The sequence below is a fragment of the Eleginops maclovinus genome, chromosome 11 (assembly GCF_036324505.1).
Source record: "Eleginops maclovinus isolate JMC-PN-2008 ecotype Puerto Natales chromosome 11, JC_Emac_rtc_rv5, whole genome shotgun sequence".
Lineage (NCBI taxonomy): Eukaryota > Metazoa > Chordata > Actinopteri > Perciformes > Eleginopidae > Eleginops > Eleginops maclovinus.
The window spans coordinates 10,904,099-10,919,066 of NC_086359.1; the positions used below are offsets into that span (position 1 = coordinate 10,904,099).

The following is a 14,968-nucleotide window of genomic DNA, read 5'->3' on the forward strand; positions in this document are numbered from 1 at the left end:
ATTTTAGCTCAAATGACTGATCGGGATATAAACCTCTTTTGTTTTAGATTGGTGATGACTTTTCTTCAAAGTTTGCAGACTGTGTTTATCACCCTCTTTCTGCTGAACAGTCCTACCACTATGGAGCAAGGTATGTCGATGATTTAAAATATATGATTTAATAAATAATAGAAAATAGACTGCACTTTGGCCCATAAAATAAAAAATACACCAACATATCCACATGGTTGAAAGTACTTATTTTAATTAGAGTCAGGTAAATACATATTATGTAATGCTTTAAAAAAAAAAACTACTAAAGATTGGAAGGGGGTGATCACAATAGATTTCCTAATAATTGTAAGTATGATTATACAAGATAATACAATATAAATCATTTGACTTGTTTTCAGCTATAGAATATGGAGTCTCAATCTAGTCTAAGTGTTTGCTATCTTTAGAATTACAACCTTTGTGCATTTGTGTAAAATTCCCTGTTGATTGTAAATATGTCCAGAATATCTAAAGCAAACACACTAAACAGTAGCTTAACTCTTCCATAAATGCTCATATACACCATGGATGAAAGGTCAAAAGCTTGAAGCCAATTTGAGAAGTAAGAGCAAACGTTAAACACCCGCTATTTCCTGTTTTGTATTTACATGAGTTTCTTTAGGGTTTAGGTCCGACAGGAGAAGAAATTTGAAACGGCTGCCTACATAACCCCAAATCTAAGACAGTTTAGTCGGAGAAAGGCAGAAAGCATCTTTAGAGATAAAACATTTTGACCGTCACTGTCTCTGCACACCTGCTCTACAGATGTTATGGGCTGTACGTTAATGATTCACTGTGAATTCTCTGTTTCTGTCAGTCTCTCGGCTCAGTCTATGGGGGGAGGTGATTCAATTCACAAACAGGTGCAGCCACTGGACACTAAATCCACAGGTCTCCATCCCCGCCCTGCAGGAGCTCACCGTCTGCTTCAACCTAAAGTTTGAGGTACTGATGATGAAATAAGTCTAATTACATTGCTACACCTTTCAGGGGCACATTCAAGAAGCCTTCGTGTTATTAGAATGACATATAATCGTTTATCTAACATATCTAGACCGACAAGGCCGCCTCATCATGGACCGCCTTCATGTACAGTCATCCTGAACTCCAGACAGAGCTGGGCTTAGCGATGAAGGAGCGCCGTTTATTGGTCTGGCTGTTTGGAACGGAGTGGTCAACTACGCGTAGGATCAACCTTCGTTTGTCACGATGGTACTCGCTGTGCCTGACCTGGAAATATAAAGGAGGACTGGCCCTATACATTGACGGCAAACATGAGAAAATCACGGCAGGTGGGTTTAGTATTAAACAACTGGCTTACAAGGAAGGAGGGCTTGACTACTTTTCATTGCCAATACTGATATCACAACTTTGACTGTCAGTCGATACCGATCCCAATCCAATACCGATCCCAATACTCAACTAAGCTGTTAATAATACCATTGTATGAATGCACTTGGCTTACCCTAGCTATCTAAAAACATCATTCTCAAACTGTTAACAAATATTTTACTCATCTAAAAAATAAAAACCCAACAATATGACTTGAATTATGCAATAATGCTGCTTTTTGTTTTTTTACTTTCACCCCAACACGACTTTTAGCCGCATTTTGAAATTTTTCAAGCACCAATCAAACATTCGAAAGAGAAAATTAAAGTGCAAAAGTTAAACAAAGTATTTAGAATAACAGAGGAATTATAATTAAAAGGTCAGATACAGGATACGTCTTAACACTCAACAAAAAGAAGGAACCCTTAATTGTGTAAATGTACATTCTGCATTTGACCCCTCATAGTGTTAGGAGCAGTGGGTTGTCATTATGCACGGCGCCCGGGGAGCAGTGTAGGGAACGGTGCCTTGCTCAGGGACACCTCGGTAGCACTTGGTCTTTCGAGGACTTGAACCGGTGACCTTCCAAGTACCTAAGGCTCCAGCTCACAAGCCAAGTCTACAGACTTCGCCACCACCTTTACCAATCCAGGGATTTTGTCCAGTTTACAGAGTTTCATCTTGTGCGTTCGATTTGTGCAAACCTTGATAGGAGGCTAAATCCACTATAACGTGTTGCTTTCTTCTCCCTCTCTCACAATGTAGATACTCCTCCCCCCATTTCCCGCAAACTGGCCCCCAACGGCATGCTTACTCTCGGTGCATCAGGCAGCGCGGTCAACAGGAATATTACATCTCCCGCTATGGTGGGCAAATTATCTCTGTTTCGGCTATGGGGGCGAGAACGCAGCGAACATGATGTGACATCACTGAGATGCATAGAGGGGGACATTGTGAAGTGGGAGAGTGACAACTGGTACACCCCAGTCTGTGCTGTGTTTTCAGATTCCAGCCTGGAGTGTGGTGAGTCCTTTACATTAACTGAAATATGTTTCATCAGTTTTGTGTGGAATTATATCAACCCTACGTTAACCTCAGCACCTGGAAGTCGCAACCAATTGGTTATTTCCACCCTTGGGTGCGTCCCACAGTGTTTATAACAGACAGTGGTTCTCTTATATGCAGTAAATCATCTGTCCGTTTCATCATGCGTTTTACAGCTTCTTCCAACCGTGGCTGCCTTTGGTTGACAGTGTGTCCTCAACCCTCAGATTAAATATTGACCCTTTATTTCTTTGTCAGTTAAGTAAATATAGAAGCCATTCTGTGATCAATAACACTAAAATCAGAAGCATTACTCACACAGCTGTCATAGGTTGTTATTTTCACACTGTGATGCAGGAACCTGCAGTCATTTTCAACCTAAAAACTGATGTCGACCAATGACGCTTACAAGACGATAAAAATTGCCGTCAGAGTCCTGAAATATTGAGATTAATGAATTTAGAACTTGACTGATGTTATACATTTGAATTAAGCTGAGTAGGATCAGTTAGGTACACCACATTAAATAAGGGTAACAAAAACATCTTCTCACTAAAGATAAATATCTTACTCATTTCAATACAGAGGTTATAACAGGAAAGTTGAACGGGAAGAAGTAGTTCTGCAAAGATTGTTTCAGTAACGTGATATATTGCAACCGCCGAGTTCTGCTTCACCAGTTGTAATTCAAGGTGTAACCAGAAATTAAAATGATACTAAGAATATTTAAATGTACTTGAAATTCATCAGTCTTTTTAATTACTTACTTTAGTTACTGTATGTTTTATTATACCTTTACTTTTTTTGACTTACATTTAAAATAATGGCGTTTTATATTCCCTTTGGCTGATTGGCAGAATGGTCCGTGTACGAAGTGAGACTGATGTTCCACATCATACGCTTGGATGGGAAGAACAACACAGAGCTCTACACAGCCAGAGACATCGCACATACATGGGTAAAAAAAACAACAGAAGGAACTATACAGAAATATTTTACGACCTGACCTGGAGATATTCCGGATGTTTTACTATGAACGCTGTAACTGTTTATTCTCACTGTTGCTTTTCGTGGTGTTTTTCCTGCAGCTCAGAAAGGTTCTTCCCAGCACTTTTTTCCTAAACAGAGTGTCCGTGTTCGAAGTGCCCAGGTATGAGAAGATCGGAGTTGACTCAGTTTATTCTGTAATAAAATATCTCATGTCAATGAAGCCCTATTTCATAGTATATGACTGAGCTAGAGAACCCATGGGCAATACATGTACTGAGTTTTTGTGATCTTTTACGCAGATCCAGGAAAAAAGACAGTTTTGTGAATGAACGCAGGCTGGTAAGAAGCACATAGTCTATTTCATTAATATAGCCTAATGTAACACATCACATATTTGCATTATGAGGAAATATTAGCCAATATATTGACATTAGGCTATTTTAAAACTATGATATTTGTATTACCCTCAATCTCCATTCTCACTCATATAGGAGCATATAGGATTTTTTCTCAGTGGTGATATTTAGTAAACGTTTGAAATCTATGTGTCTATTATTCTTCAGGTGGAGTGGTCTCCCTTTATAAAAAGGTAACACGGTTCAGGTTTACTGTTTCTTTTTTTAAATATTATATAATCAGATCATGGTTTGGCATCTGTCAACAACTGTATAGGGTGTAGGATGTAATGTAACATTGTTTTTTAAAAGTTTATATAAATGCGAAACAATTGCCATAGCTTCTTAAAACTTTTAATTCTTTCAATAAATCTGCTGATCTGAATCTGTAAAAAATGTGTAGATTGAGGCAGAATAAACTAAATAGAAGTCCTGATCACAGGAAAACCATAAAAACCAAAATTAGAAAATGACAGTAAATCAAGGCAGAGTGTAATCAGTACTTAAAACACTTCGTTAAACTGCTTGTGAATTAAGTCTAAACTGAGGCTTTAACAAATAGACATATAGGACGGTAAAAACACTCGATGTCTCCCCTGCAGTTTTGACTGCCTGGTTCATGTCAACGTTATCCCCAGCCTGAACGTGGCAACTGTGAAGAATATGATCACAGAAGAACTGAGGGTCATCTACGACGACCCCAATGGAAAACTAAAGCTGCACGCTGATTCGGACAGCATACACTCCACACCTGTTGGTAGGAAGTCACTCTCTCCAATGCATTTTCACTTTTAGCAGATTAAATCCTTCTGGTCCTCTATAATCATTCCTCTGTTTCTAGAAAGTTTCTCCGCTGTCACCATCATCCCTCCTGGAGTGGTAACAGCACCCTCTCCAGTCTCAACGATCACATTTAAAACCATAACATCGCTTAAAACCACTAGCACCACCACCAGTGTCTCTACCACTGAAGCTTCAGTCACCGCCTTGACAACAAACACCCCACCCAATATCTCTGGTCAGTCAGATTATTATCAGTCACTGACTTGATCCTTGTCACAGTTCTGTGCGTTATTAAAAGGGTTTTGTTTGAGTTGTATCCTACAGGAGGACTAATTGTTTATGTTGTTTTATGATCTCCTCTGCAGAGCTGTATTTTGAGGTTAAGGTGAATATTTCCCTAACAGGAGATTCTGACCCAGGACAGACTGTTTCCACCTGGGTATGTCTGACAGTAGAAATTAGGGTTGAACGATTTTGGAAAATAATCTAATTGCGATTTTTTTCCTCAATATTGCAATTGCGATTTAATATGCGATTATTTTTTCAAGGTCCTCTTCTCATGTATTTTTCAACAAACACAATCAATAAATCAATCGTGATTACAATCGTGAACCTGTGAGGTAGCAACAGTAGCGAGGCACGTTCTGCACAATACCTGACGGTGCGCAGCATCTTCCTTTTTAAAGCCAAAATAATTCCACACAACTGACGTGCCGCCCCTCTTTGGTACCAAACTTCCAGCCGTGCACTCTTCTGACGAGCCTGAGGCCATTGTGCAACAAGCCATAGACTGTATGGTTCAAGCGCAGCGTTGGCTTCTTTCCCTGCCTGCTCGGCTTCGCTCGGCTCGCTCGGCTCGATCGCAAGTCACGTGACCAGATCACGTGCCAGTCAAATCGCAGCCTTTGCGGTAGGAAAATCTCGTTTTGTCATATCGCGATATTATCGCAAATGCAATTAATCGTTCAGCCCTAGTGGCCCTAGTGCTCTTCAGGTCAGGGTAAAATAAAGTAGATTAGTGGTTAATGTGACATTTGACTCTCCACAGCTCAACTCCAGTCTACCCGATGACATGATGACGGTGCTTGACCTCCAGCTGCTCCCCAAAACTCAGAGGTACAGTTTGTGCTGTAGCTGCCTGAACATCCACTCCCATCTTAATGCCAGAAACGTTCAAATAACTGATTTCACTTTCAGGCGTCAATCTAAACTGCAATCAAACCTCTATACCACTAACAAAGTAAGTAACCATAAAAAGGTGTCGTCACAAATAAAAATCTAAATGATCTTTAGCATGATTTTTCAGACTCTTACTATATAAGAACAAAAAGAAAAAGATGCTGGTTTGAACTTCGAAATCGTTTTTTCTATCCTAAAAACATTTTTTTGTTTTTAATGACAATGAGTTAGAACAAAATATGCCAAGATGAATATATTGCTCTGGATTTGTAGCCACTACAAATAAGTAGTAATGTTTTGAACGAACATGCAAAGATTAACATTTGTACCCATTGTATGTTCTGTCTTGAAGTTAGAGATTTTTTTTCCATTTGTATTTAAAGCTGTGTAAATATTAATATTCTTTTCCAGGTGTTTGTGCCCAGCGTTTCAAGGTATGGATATTGAAGCTTTACACAATTTCACTTAGATTTTGGTCCAATTAAACCAAAGGAAAATAAATACATTGAATGTGGTGGAAGATGCACAGTAAGGTGGATCCACACTGTGGGGTTCAATCTTGCTTTTTGTGAATTGTAATGATTTATAAACCAAATGTTCCCATTTAGAAAGTGTTTAACTACATGAAAAATATTTCATGGCACAACACAATTAACTCCTACTGTCTGCAGAGAGAGCTGTATTTTCCAGGTTTGGGTCATGATGTCGCAGTTGGACACACAGGAAATAGAAACGCAGATACGACACCTACTGCTGACGCCTTACAACAACGGATCCGTCTCCATAGCAACTGAGGACATACAGATAAGCCGCATATGTGAGTAAGGTTCAGTAAAGGTTACACAGAATAACATTAAAAAGGAATACAAACGAATAATTCTCCCCTCCTCCTCTTTGTCTGTTGCTGTCTCTGTTTTAGTGATAACTAATTGCAACGCAGAAACCCACCTGACGATGAAAGGCCTGTTTGCTTGGCCCGACACTCAAGGAGGAAAAAATGCATCTCAGCCGTGCCCAAAAAACCCTCTAAGCCACGCCACACGACAATGGTGAGCGCTCAAACACTTCATTAATCCATAATTCCAGTTCTAGCATTACCCTTTATATAATTGAACAGGATGTGGTAAGTTTTATTTTTTCCAAATATTACTACTGAGATGTGAGGATTTGCTCCTTTGGCGGCTTCTGTCTGTTTCGTTTAATTTAACGTGTAATTTATTTTTGTTTAAGCACTGTTGTTGGTACAAAAGAAGCAAAGGAAAGACATCTTTGGTTTCTGACTAAATGTGATGGACATTTTTATACAGTTTTTGACAATGAATAAAGCCGATGAGAACGTTTAGCAATTAATCAAATCTCACTAAAAATAATTGTTAGTTTTAGACCTAATTACAATTTCACACTAAAATAGAAGCACTCTCACTTACCTGATTTGCTGCTGAATCTATACTCAAAAAGGTTTTAGTCATGGCAGTGACATACAGTATTATAGTATGAGAGGATTGACAAACTTAGCTCCCATGATTTTATCTCTGAGGTTTGACCAATATCGGTATTTTTCAAGATAACTATTGTCTTTTTTGACAACTGCAAGTAAATTGCTTCTAACCTAAGAAAGACACATGGATTTATACACTGGTTATATAAAATTCACAGGTAAACTGACATTTTCTGATGTTTACACCGGAAATCACGGTATGTGTTTCCTGTGAGCTGTATATTGTCTTAACACCTGTATGTTGATCGCATCTTGTCCTTTCTACTTACAACTGTCACTTATCACTGACCTCATGGCCTGCAGACAATTTATCATGCAGGCACGCTGAGAAAAGGTTAAATGTGTTTAGCTGGTTTGCTTTGTCCACATGACTGTAACCCTTGAGTGACTGCAGGCCTATTTCGCTATTGATTACATCCGTTGGTATATATTTTTATCTGGCTTTCACTGTGTTTAGGGCCCTCTCTATGTGTTGACTCAGTGTGACAATATTTATTGATGGCTGCTCATAAGCTGTAAGAGGCTGTGCTGTAAAAGCATAAATCAGAGGTGGGTGTTGCTAATGACTGGAGTTAATTGATGTGTAATCCCCACGAATCAACAACCCCCCAGCTGTCTAAAATCTGTCTTACGCAAATATAGATATCATACAATATATATAGAAAAACAAACCATAACAATGAAATTTCAGCTTGCAAAAAGTCTGCACTTAAACATTTAGCAAAACGAGTTGTAAAAGTGTTTTATTAAAGCCCTCTCTCCACCTGTTTGTCTGACAGCAAACTGTGCCTCAGCACTCACTGGTTGGCCTCAGACCAGGAGGACTGTGGCCTGGTGGTGGAAACCATTCCTGATCTGGATCATGTTGAAGTCACTGCTGGTCTGTGAGACACTTTTTATGTTCTATGTGTCCGCTTATAAATAGCTGCATCATTTAAATATCAAATGTGTGGTTCAAAATGCAATGCCAGAGATCCGAAAAATCCATAATCACATACTGTATTTAGTTTCCTAAAAACAGATGTATTGGGCTGTTTCAATGACTCGGTTAGTTGCAGAATATATTCATTTTTTCTTGTATATATACAAAGTTATTACGGTTAATTAAAATAGGTATTCCAGAAATATGATTGATATTATTCAAATTAATATGACCTTAGTCTTAAGTGGAGAACACAACACTAAGAATACGGTCTAGTACGGAATATCCATTTTGTTGAATGTTGCTGGCATGCAAAAATAGTCAGTGCTGCTTAGTTCATTCCTGTTTTGTTCATTTAAATCCCCATAACAACAAATAAGTGTAAATATCAGGATTTTTTTAAATGATGTAGAAGTAAAAAAAACACATGTTGTATCCTTCATCTGCAGAAAATGCACTGGACGTGGTGGAGATGATTGAGGATTTATTGAGAGACCACTCCACACTGAACTACCAGGAACTGGCCACCGTCCTCAACAAGCTGGAGGACATTGTGAACCTCAGCAGGGTCACGCCATCCCTGGGCCAAGCTCTCATCAACATCATCTCTGACATACTGGAGTCTGACAGTAACCTGGTGCCTTTTACTAACACGTAAGCAGGGAAAGCTGAAGGGATTGTCGCCAATTCTGTTGGACGTCAAATCACCTTGCTTTCTGATCCCTCCTCAGTATCCTCAACATCACAGAGGCAGTGGGAGACAAGATGGTGGGCTACGAGGGCTCCTTCACCCTGGTTGCCCCCTACATTGCCATCTCCGTGGTGGATGTAGTTCCTGGAGAGTTCAGCAGTTTGACTTTCGGAGTTTCATCTGACCGCGCAGGCAACAAGCCTGAGGTTAGTAAAGACAAAACACCAAAAAATGTCCTCAACGGCTGGTAGATTCTGAGCTTAAACGAGCATTAAAAAAGGTTTTATTTTTGTGTTGTAGATCTTCATCAACAGGTATCCGTTCAATGAAACAGTGGCCTTCATCTTCCTGCCGTCTGTCCTGCAGCACAGCTTCCCACAGAACAGCTCCACCCAGAGCCCACCGAGAGTTAAGTTTCAGTTTTTCGGCATCCCAATGCTCTTCAAGGTAATCATTTCTATACAATTAAATAAAAACACATGCAACTCCATTAAAACATTTATTTGAAACTGTCAATGTTTCAAATAAACTGGGTAGACTCTTTTATATTTAACTAAATCCCATTTGTATACACATTTCGTTCTTTTTTTCAGAACAGCCAAAGCGGGCACGCCCTCAATACCTTTGTGGTGTCAGCCAGTGTGACCAATGCCAGCTCTCCAATCAAAGATCTGGATGAAGACGTCAAAGTCACGCTCCACCATCTGATACCCAATACAGTAGGATTAACGACCCATTAAAGGCTATAAAAATAAAATCTGATAGATTTACCAATGCTTAGACTGCTGTTTATGTAGTGATCAAACACATTTGATTAACAAAAGCATTCCCATCTCTGTTGAAGCTTGACAGGGATGTGCAGTGCGTGTACTGGAACTTCAATAAAAACAGTAGGTCCTGATTTAAATCCTCACTACGCCTGCTGGATGGACTGTGTGGTACTTAGTGTCTCTGTAATCACATAGACGGACACGGAGGCTGGGATGATGACGGCTGCATGAAATACAACTGCAGCTCTCAGTACACAACGTGCCTTTGTGATCATCTCACACACTTCGGAGTTCTTCTGGTATGCATATCACTATTTATCTTTCCTAGAAAGGAAACTTGGCTCCACAGAGACTGTAGCATGCTTATGAGTTTTGGTAAAAGTAGGATTATTAATAGATGTAGTCTAACACAAGGGGTATGTGGTTAGACTCAGCGTTCACCAGCAGAGGGCGATCAAAGCACAATAATACTGTCAAGTAAAGTTTGACCCAAATGACTTTTGATTTAGACTCAAGTCATTGTAGGACATGCTTCCTGTTCTAGAGTAATTAAAGAAAAAGATAAATGGCATTGAAGTTTATCACAACCTTGAGTATATAACTTTGAAATAATCAATTTACAATAAATCTATTAAATAGTGATTGCTTAGTCTTGTGCAACATATACATGCTGACGAATGTACTGCAAAACTGCAAAAATATCATGGATATATCCCCTATCGTGACAGTAATTGACACTAATTTATAATTTAGCAATTATTTTCTACACTCTTGCGCTTTAGTAAGCATTTGAGTGTTGGTTTGTACTTAACTGTGTACTGAGCAATTACTGTTAGCTATTTGTGACACATCAGACAAATAAATACACTCTTATCATACATTTGTGTGTTTGTGTGTAGGACGTCTCCAGGACTCCGTTGGACCCGGCTAACGAGCAGATCCTGACCATCATCACCTACGTTGGATGTGGAGTCTCCTCTGTGTTTTTGGGAATCACTGTTCTCACCTACACAGTTTTCGAGTGAGACTCCAACCTCTGAGTTGTTAAAACCTCCACCAGGGAGGCCATGTTTGCAGCTCGGTTTGTCTGACAGTTTGTTTGTCAACAGGATTATGGAAAGAACTACTAGCTTGATTTTAATGAACCTTGGTGGAAGGGTGTAGCATGAAGAAAAACATGTGTTTCACTTTCGTAAACATACAAGATTAGACATGTGTTCTGCTTCCATGTGGTGTTCATAACCTTCACATGGTTTACCTACAGCGAAAAAAAGAGCACTGTGCAGGTGGCAGGGCAGATTAACGCGCAGCCTGAGCTCGGCAAAGGTCTACTTGAACAAAACGTGGCTTCATCACATACAGCTGTTATTTCAAAAGTTGTTCTTTGTAAGGTCAGGGGCCACCAAGGTCAAAGTGCTCAGTAGAAAATGTCATGCCAAGGGTCTAGTTTGGCTAAAACGCTCTCCCCATAGGAAAAAATGGCACAACAAGGCCAGCGTAATGCAGATCGATTTGACCATCAGGTCCATACTGAAACAACTAACCTTGTGTCTTGATTGAATAGCAATAATATAATTTAAGTATGACCTAATAAACACTTACAGTTTTTGCTCTTTTTTTGTCATACCTTTAATTTTCTTCCCTCATCTCCGTCTCAGAAAGCTACGACGGGACTACCCCTCTCAGATCCTGATCCACCTCTCCCTGGCGCTGCTGGGCTTGAACCTGGTGTTTCTGGTCAACTCGTGGCTGTCCTCCTGGGGTCTGTACGGCCTCTGCGTGGCTGTAGCATCCACAATGCATTACTTCCTCCTGGCGTCATTCACCTGGATGGGATTAGAGGCCGTTAACATGTACTTTGCTCTCGTCAAAGTCTTCAACGTCTACGTGCCCTCTTATATCCTAAAGTTCTGCTCTCTGGGGTGGGGTGAGTTTGTTCATCTGACTAACATAACTTGGGTTGCTGGCCAAAACTTTGTTACAACCCTGTCATAATTTTTATTTGCTATAAAAGCAATTTAAATTTCCCCTCAAGGGATTCCTCTGGTCATCTGCATCCTGGTGCTTATCATGAACAGAGAGGCCTACGGCAGTCACCTCTACACAAACGCTCAGCATAGCTTGAAGCCAGCTCTGGCCAACTCTGACGACTTGTGAGTTTATCCTAAATTAATTCTCCGTGTCCTGAGGCATATTTGAAACACATAGGGGTTTCAATCAGCAGTGAGACTGACAGAATTTTTAAATCTTGTGTCAAGCAAAGTTAAAACTTGATTCTGGATGTTGTTATTAGTAAAAGTAAAGAGTATATACTATAATATCAATACACGTCGAGGATTATATTTGTCATTATTGTCAACAGCAGTTAAAGCAAATAACAACTGACCTCCTAAAGTCTGCCTGAAATATTGCAAACATGTTTTTAATTAATGCATTTCCTTTTGGACAATAAGTGACAATTTGTACACTTGTATTAGCAACCTACAGATCAAGCTGTTCTTAATTTAAGTCACACTAAGAACATACATTGATGTTAAAACTGGAATTGGCTGTTGCTGCTCATCTTAGTTTCTCTACTTGTTTCTATCCCTCTGTCCTTGTTCCCTCAGCTGTTGGCTCCAAGACGATCTGACATTTTACGTGTCCGTGGTTGCTTATGCCGCGCTGGTCTTTCTCTTCAACATTGCGGTAAATAGTAACAACATTTGCCGAACTGTTGTCAAGATGCTCATACTACTTAAAGAGTGGCTGATGCCCACATTTTTAATAGTTAATGTATCACAGTATTCTCCTAATTACCTTGCTAGCACTTGCTTATTTATTTTAAAGTCTATTATTGTTTCCTGTATTTAACTAGACCTCTCTTTGAATCTCCTTTTAGGTTTTTGTCGTGGTTCTGATCCAGATTCGTCAAATGCGAGTCAACAGGCCAGCTGGGATTCGCAGTGGACTCATGCACGATCTGAAGGGAGTCACCAGTATCACTCTGTTACTGGGACTAACCTGGACTGTTGGCTTCTTTACGGTGGGACCAGCCAGAGTAGTTCTGCTCTACCTTTTCACTGGACTCAACACCCTGCAAGGTTGTGGTTTTATAATTTGTTTTACAATCACTGAAAACCATGCTGGATAATATCTAAAAATGCAAATATGCATAGGCATGTAAGGAGCCATGCATAAAAACAGAGAGATATCCTGGTAAAAAAAAAAAACGTTTGATAGGAAGTTGTACCAAACACATACACAGGTTTCGTCAACATCCCACTTCACGTTCACAGTTCAAAAGAAACCAACAAAATAAAGAAGTTAATCCAACAGAAGCTGAATGATGCAACTATTTCACAACTGCCTTTACCTCGGCTGGCCTTTGTTATATTGCTTTCTTTTATGTATGAGAGTGACGCAAAGAAACCTTTCAACTTCTTACTTCTGGGAGAGAAATGGCATGGTCGATCAAGACAAAAATAACTGCTGAGGGCCAACAGAGCCACTAATCAAGATCCAATCTTGTCCTTCAAAGCTCATGACCTTATCTTACTTTCATGTATGTTCCAGGACTTTTCATCTTCCTCTTCCACTGTCTGATGAAGGAAAATGTCAGGAAACAGTGGAGGATTCACCTCTGCTTTGGACGTTTTCGACTTGATGAGTTTTCTGGTACGGCAGCCAAACATAGTATGATGTTGATTCATCACTCAAGTTACATTTTTGGTGACTTGAAGACATAGTGTACTGTCTTTGAAAGCAGAGATCCCCTTATGAGGTTACAAAATTACACTTGAGGCCACTCTTGGCTTAACTTACCTGTTATTGGTGTTGTCATCCAGACTACAGCAACTCGGGATCCGTGGGAGTGACGGCCAAACCCAAATCTAATCCTCCAAAAGCGCCAGTACCATCGCTGGATTCTGTCAAGTCCAGCTCCACAGATAGCACATCAGCATCCTCCGACTCCAGCCAGAGAGACTCATCCTTCAAGAGACCAAACCTGGGTGAGAAAATGAGGCCTAGTCCTTTCTAAGCAGCATATATCCATATTAAACTCATGGTTTTCAGTCTTACGACACTGCTTAGTTACACTTGTAAAGATTCATTAAGTTCATCACTGATATAAATTAAATACAAAATAAAAGCCTCTTTGTGAAAATGTGCTTCGAGAGATAATCAGCCGAGGGATTGGCTTCCATTTTATTCCATAATGACTTTTCTTTAAAACCCAATTTTCATCTTTTGACATTAAACTCTTAATGAAGTCCTTAATTCTCCTCTTTTGTTAGACATTTAAGGTTACAATTAAAAGTTATAATTTATCTTGTAGGAATATGAAATGATGATCACAGATTTAGTCATAATCACAGTCCCTCGGCTGCCAGAATCACAGTGAAGGTCACTGCATGCATTAATGAGACTGCACTGACGTTGAATAATTACACGGAAGCCTTTGTAATGGAACCTAAAAGGACATGATCGCTATTTTTTCAAATGTTTCCTTCCCCACCTGACAATTCTCAAACCACATTTAAGAACATTTGTTTTTCACACCTCAGATTTGTTCACAGAGGTTTAATTACCTTGCAGGCCTTTTCATGAATTCCCTGGCTCTCCCTCGTGCCCAGAACAGTACCTCTGTTACGGGAGCTCTGCCTTCCCCCAGGGGGGAGAACCCAACACCTGGCTGGAGGAATCACTTGCTTGGCCAGCAAGAAAAAAGATAAAAACACACAGAACCAAACAGACACACGCAAATACCAGAGACTGACATGAAATCCTGAAGACCGAAACAACAGCTTCACCATGCATTGGTTCTTTAGCACAAGCTACAGATATTAAATTAATTTCATTGTATTCCAGCTTCATTAGATCATTTTATCGTGCACTTCTATTGTCTTTTTTGTTTTTGCTAAATACTGATAAAGAGCCTGTAATTATGAAGTCATGAGTAGTTGCATCAGTTCCAATGAGGAGTTGGTTGCCAAGCAACTGGTGAGATGGAGCCATGGTGACAATGAACCATGGCTCCACACAGTTTGTCTGAGAAAATAATAAAACATTTAATTTAAAATGATGCAAGTCTCCCCGTGTCCCTTCTCCGCCTCTCTTTGTGCCAGTGAATGCGAATTCCAGGTTAAACCAAACATTTACGCTACAGATGTTCCTCAAACACTTCATGAGGTGGTTACCATCTCTGAATGTGGCTGCCATCTTGTTCTGTAAATTCTGACACCTTCCTATGTGATGATCCAAAATAGTCAGTATGTTTTTAAATAAACCCCTGGCATTGACTGGAGTAGCATGTTGGACAGCACAGAAATCATTGCTACATAAAACTCC

The 14,968-nt window shown here is 39.8% G+C and overlaps 1 protein-coding gene across 1 annotated transcript; it reads left to right on the forward strand.

The window, feature by feature from the left end:
* Positions 1–63: 63 nt before the first annotated feature.
* LOC134872369 (adhesion G-protein coupled receptor G4) lies at positions 64–14,702 on the forward strand. Its single transcript, XM_063895648.1, has 31 exons — positions 64–130; positions 851–978; positions 1,088–1,325; positions 2,131–2,388; positions 3,267–3,367; positions 3,498–3,559; positions 3,699–3,738; positions 3,963–3,988; positions 4,397–4,551; positions 4,636–4,812; positions 4,943–5,016; positions 5,626–5,693; positions 5,775–5,817; positions 6,168–6,190; positions 6,428–6,573; positions 6,676–6,805; positions 8,034–8,134; positions 8,626–8,830; positions 8,908–9,073; positions 9,168–9,314; positions 9,461–9,586; positions 9,712–9,757; positions 9,833–9,936; positions 10,537–10,658; positions 11,296–11,564; positions 11,673–11,790; positions 12,247–12,325; positions 12,519–12,720; positions 13,193–13,294; positions 13,465–13,629; positions 14,216–14,702. Exons 1-31 carry the CDS (start codon positions 121–123, stop codon positions 14,350–14,352), a joined length of 3,768 nt encoding a protein of 1,255 aa, XP_063751718.1. The 5' UTR covers positions 64–120; the 3' UTR covers positions 14,353–14,702.
* Positions 14,703–14,968: the final 266 nt, after the last annotated feature.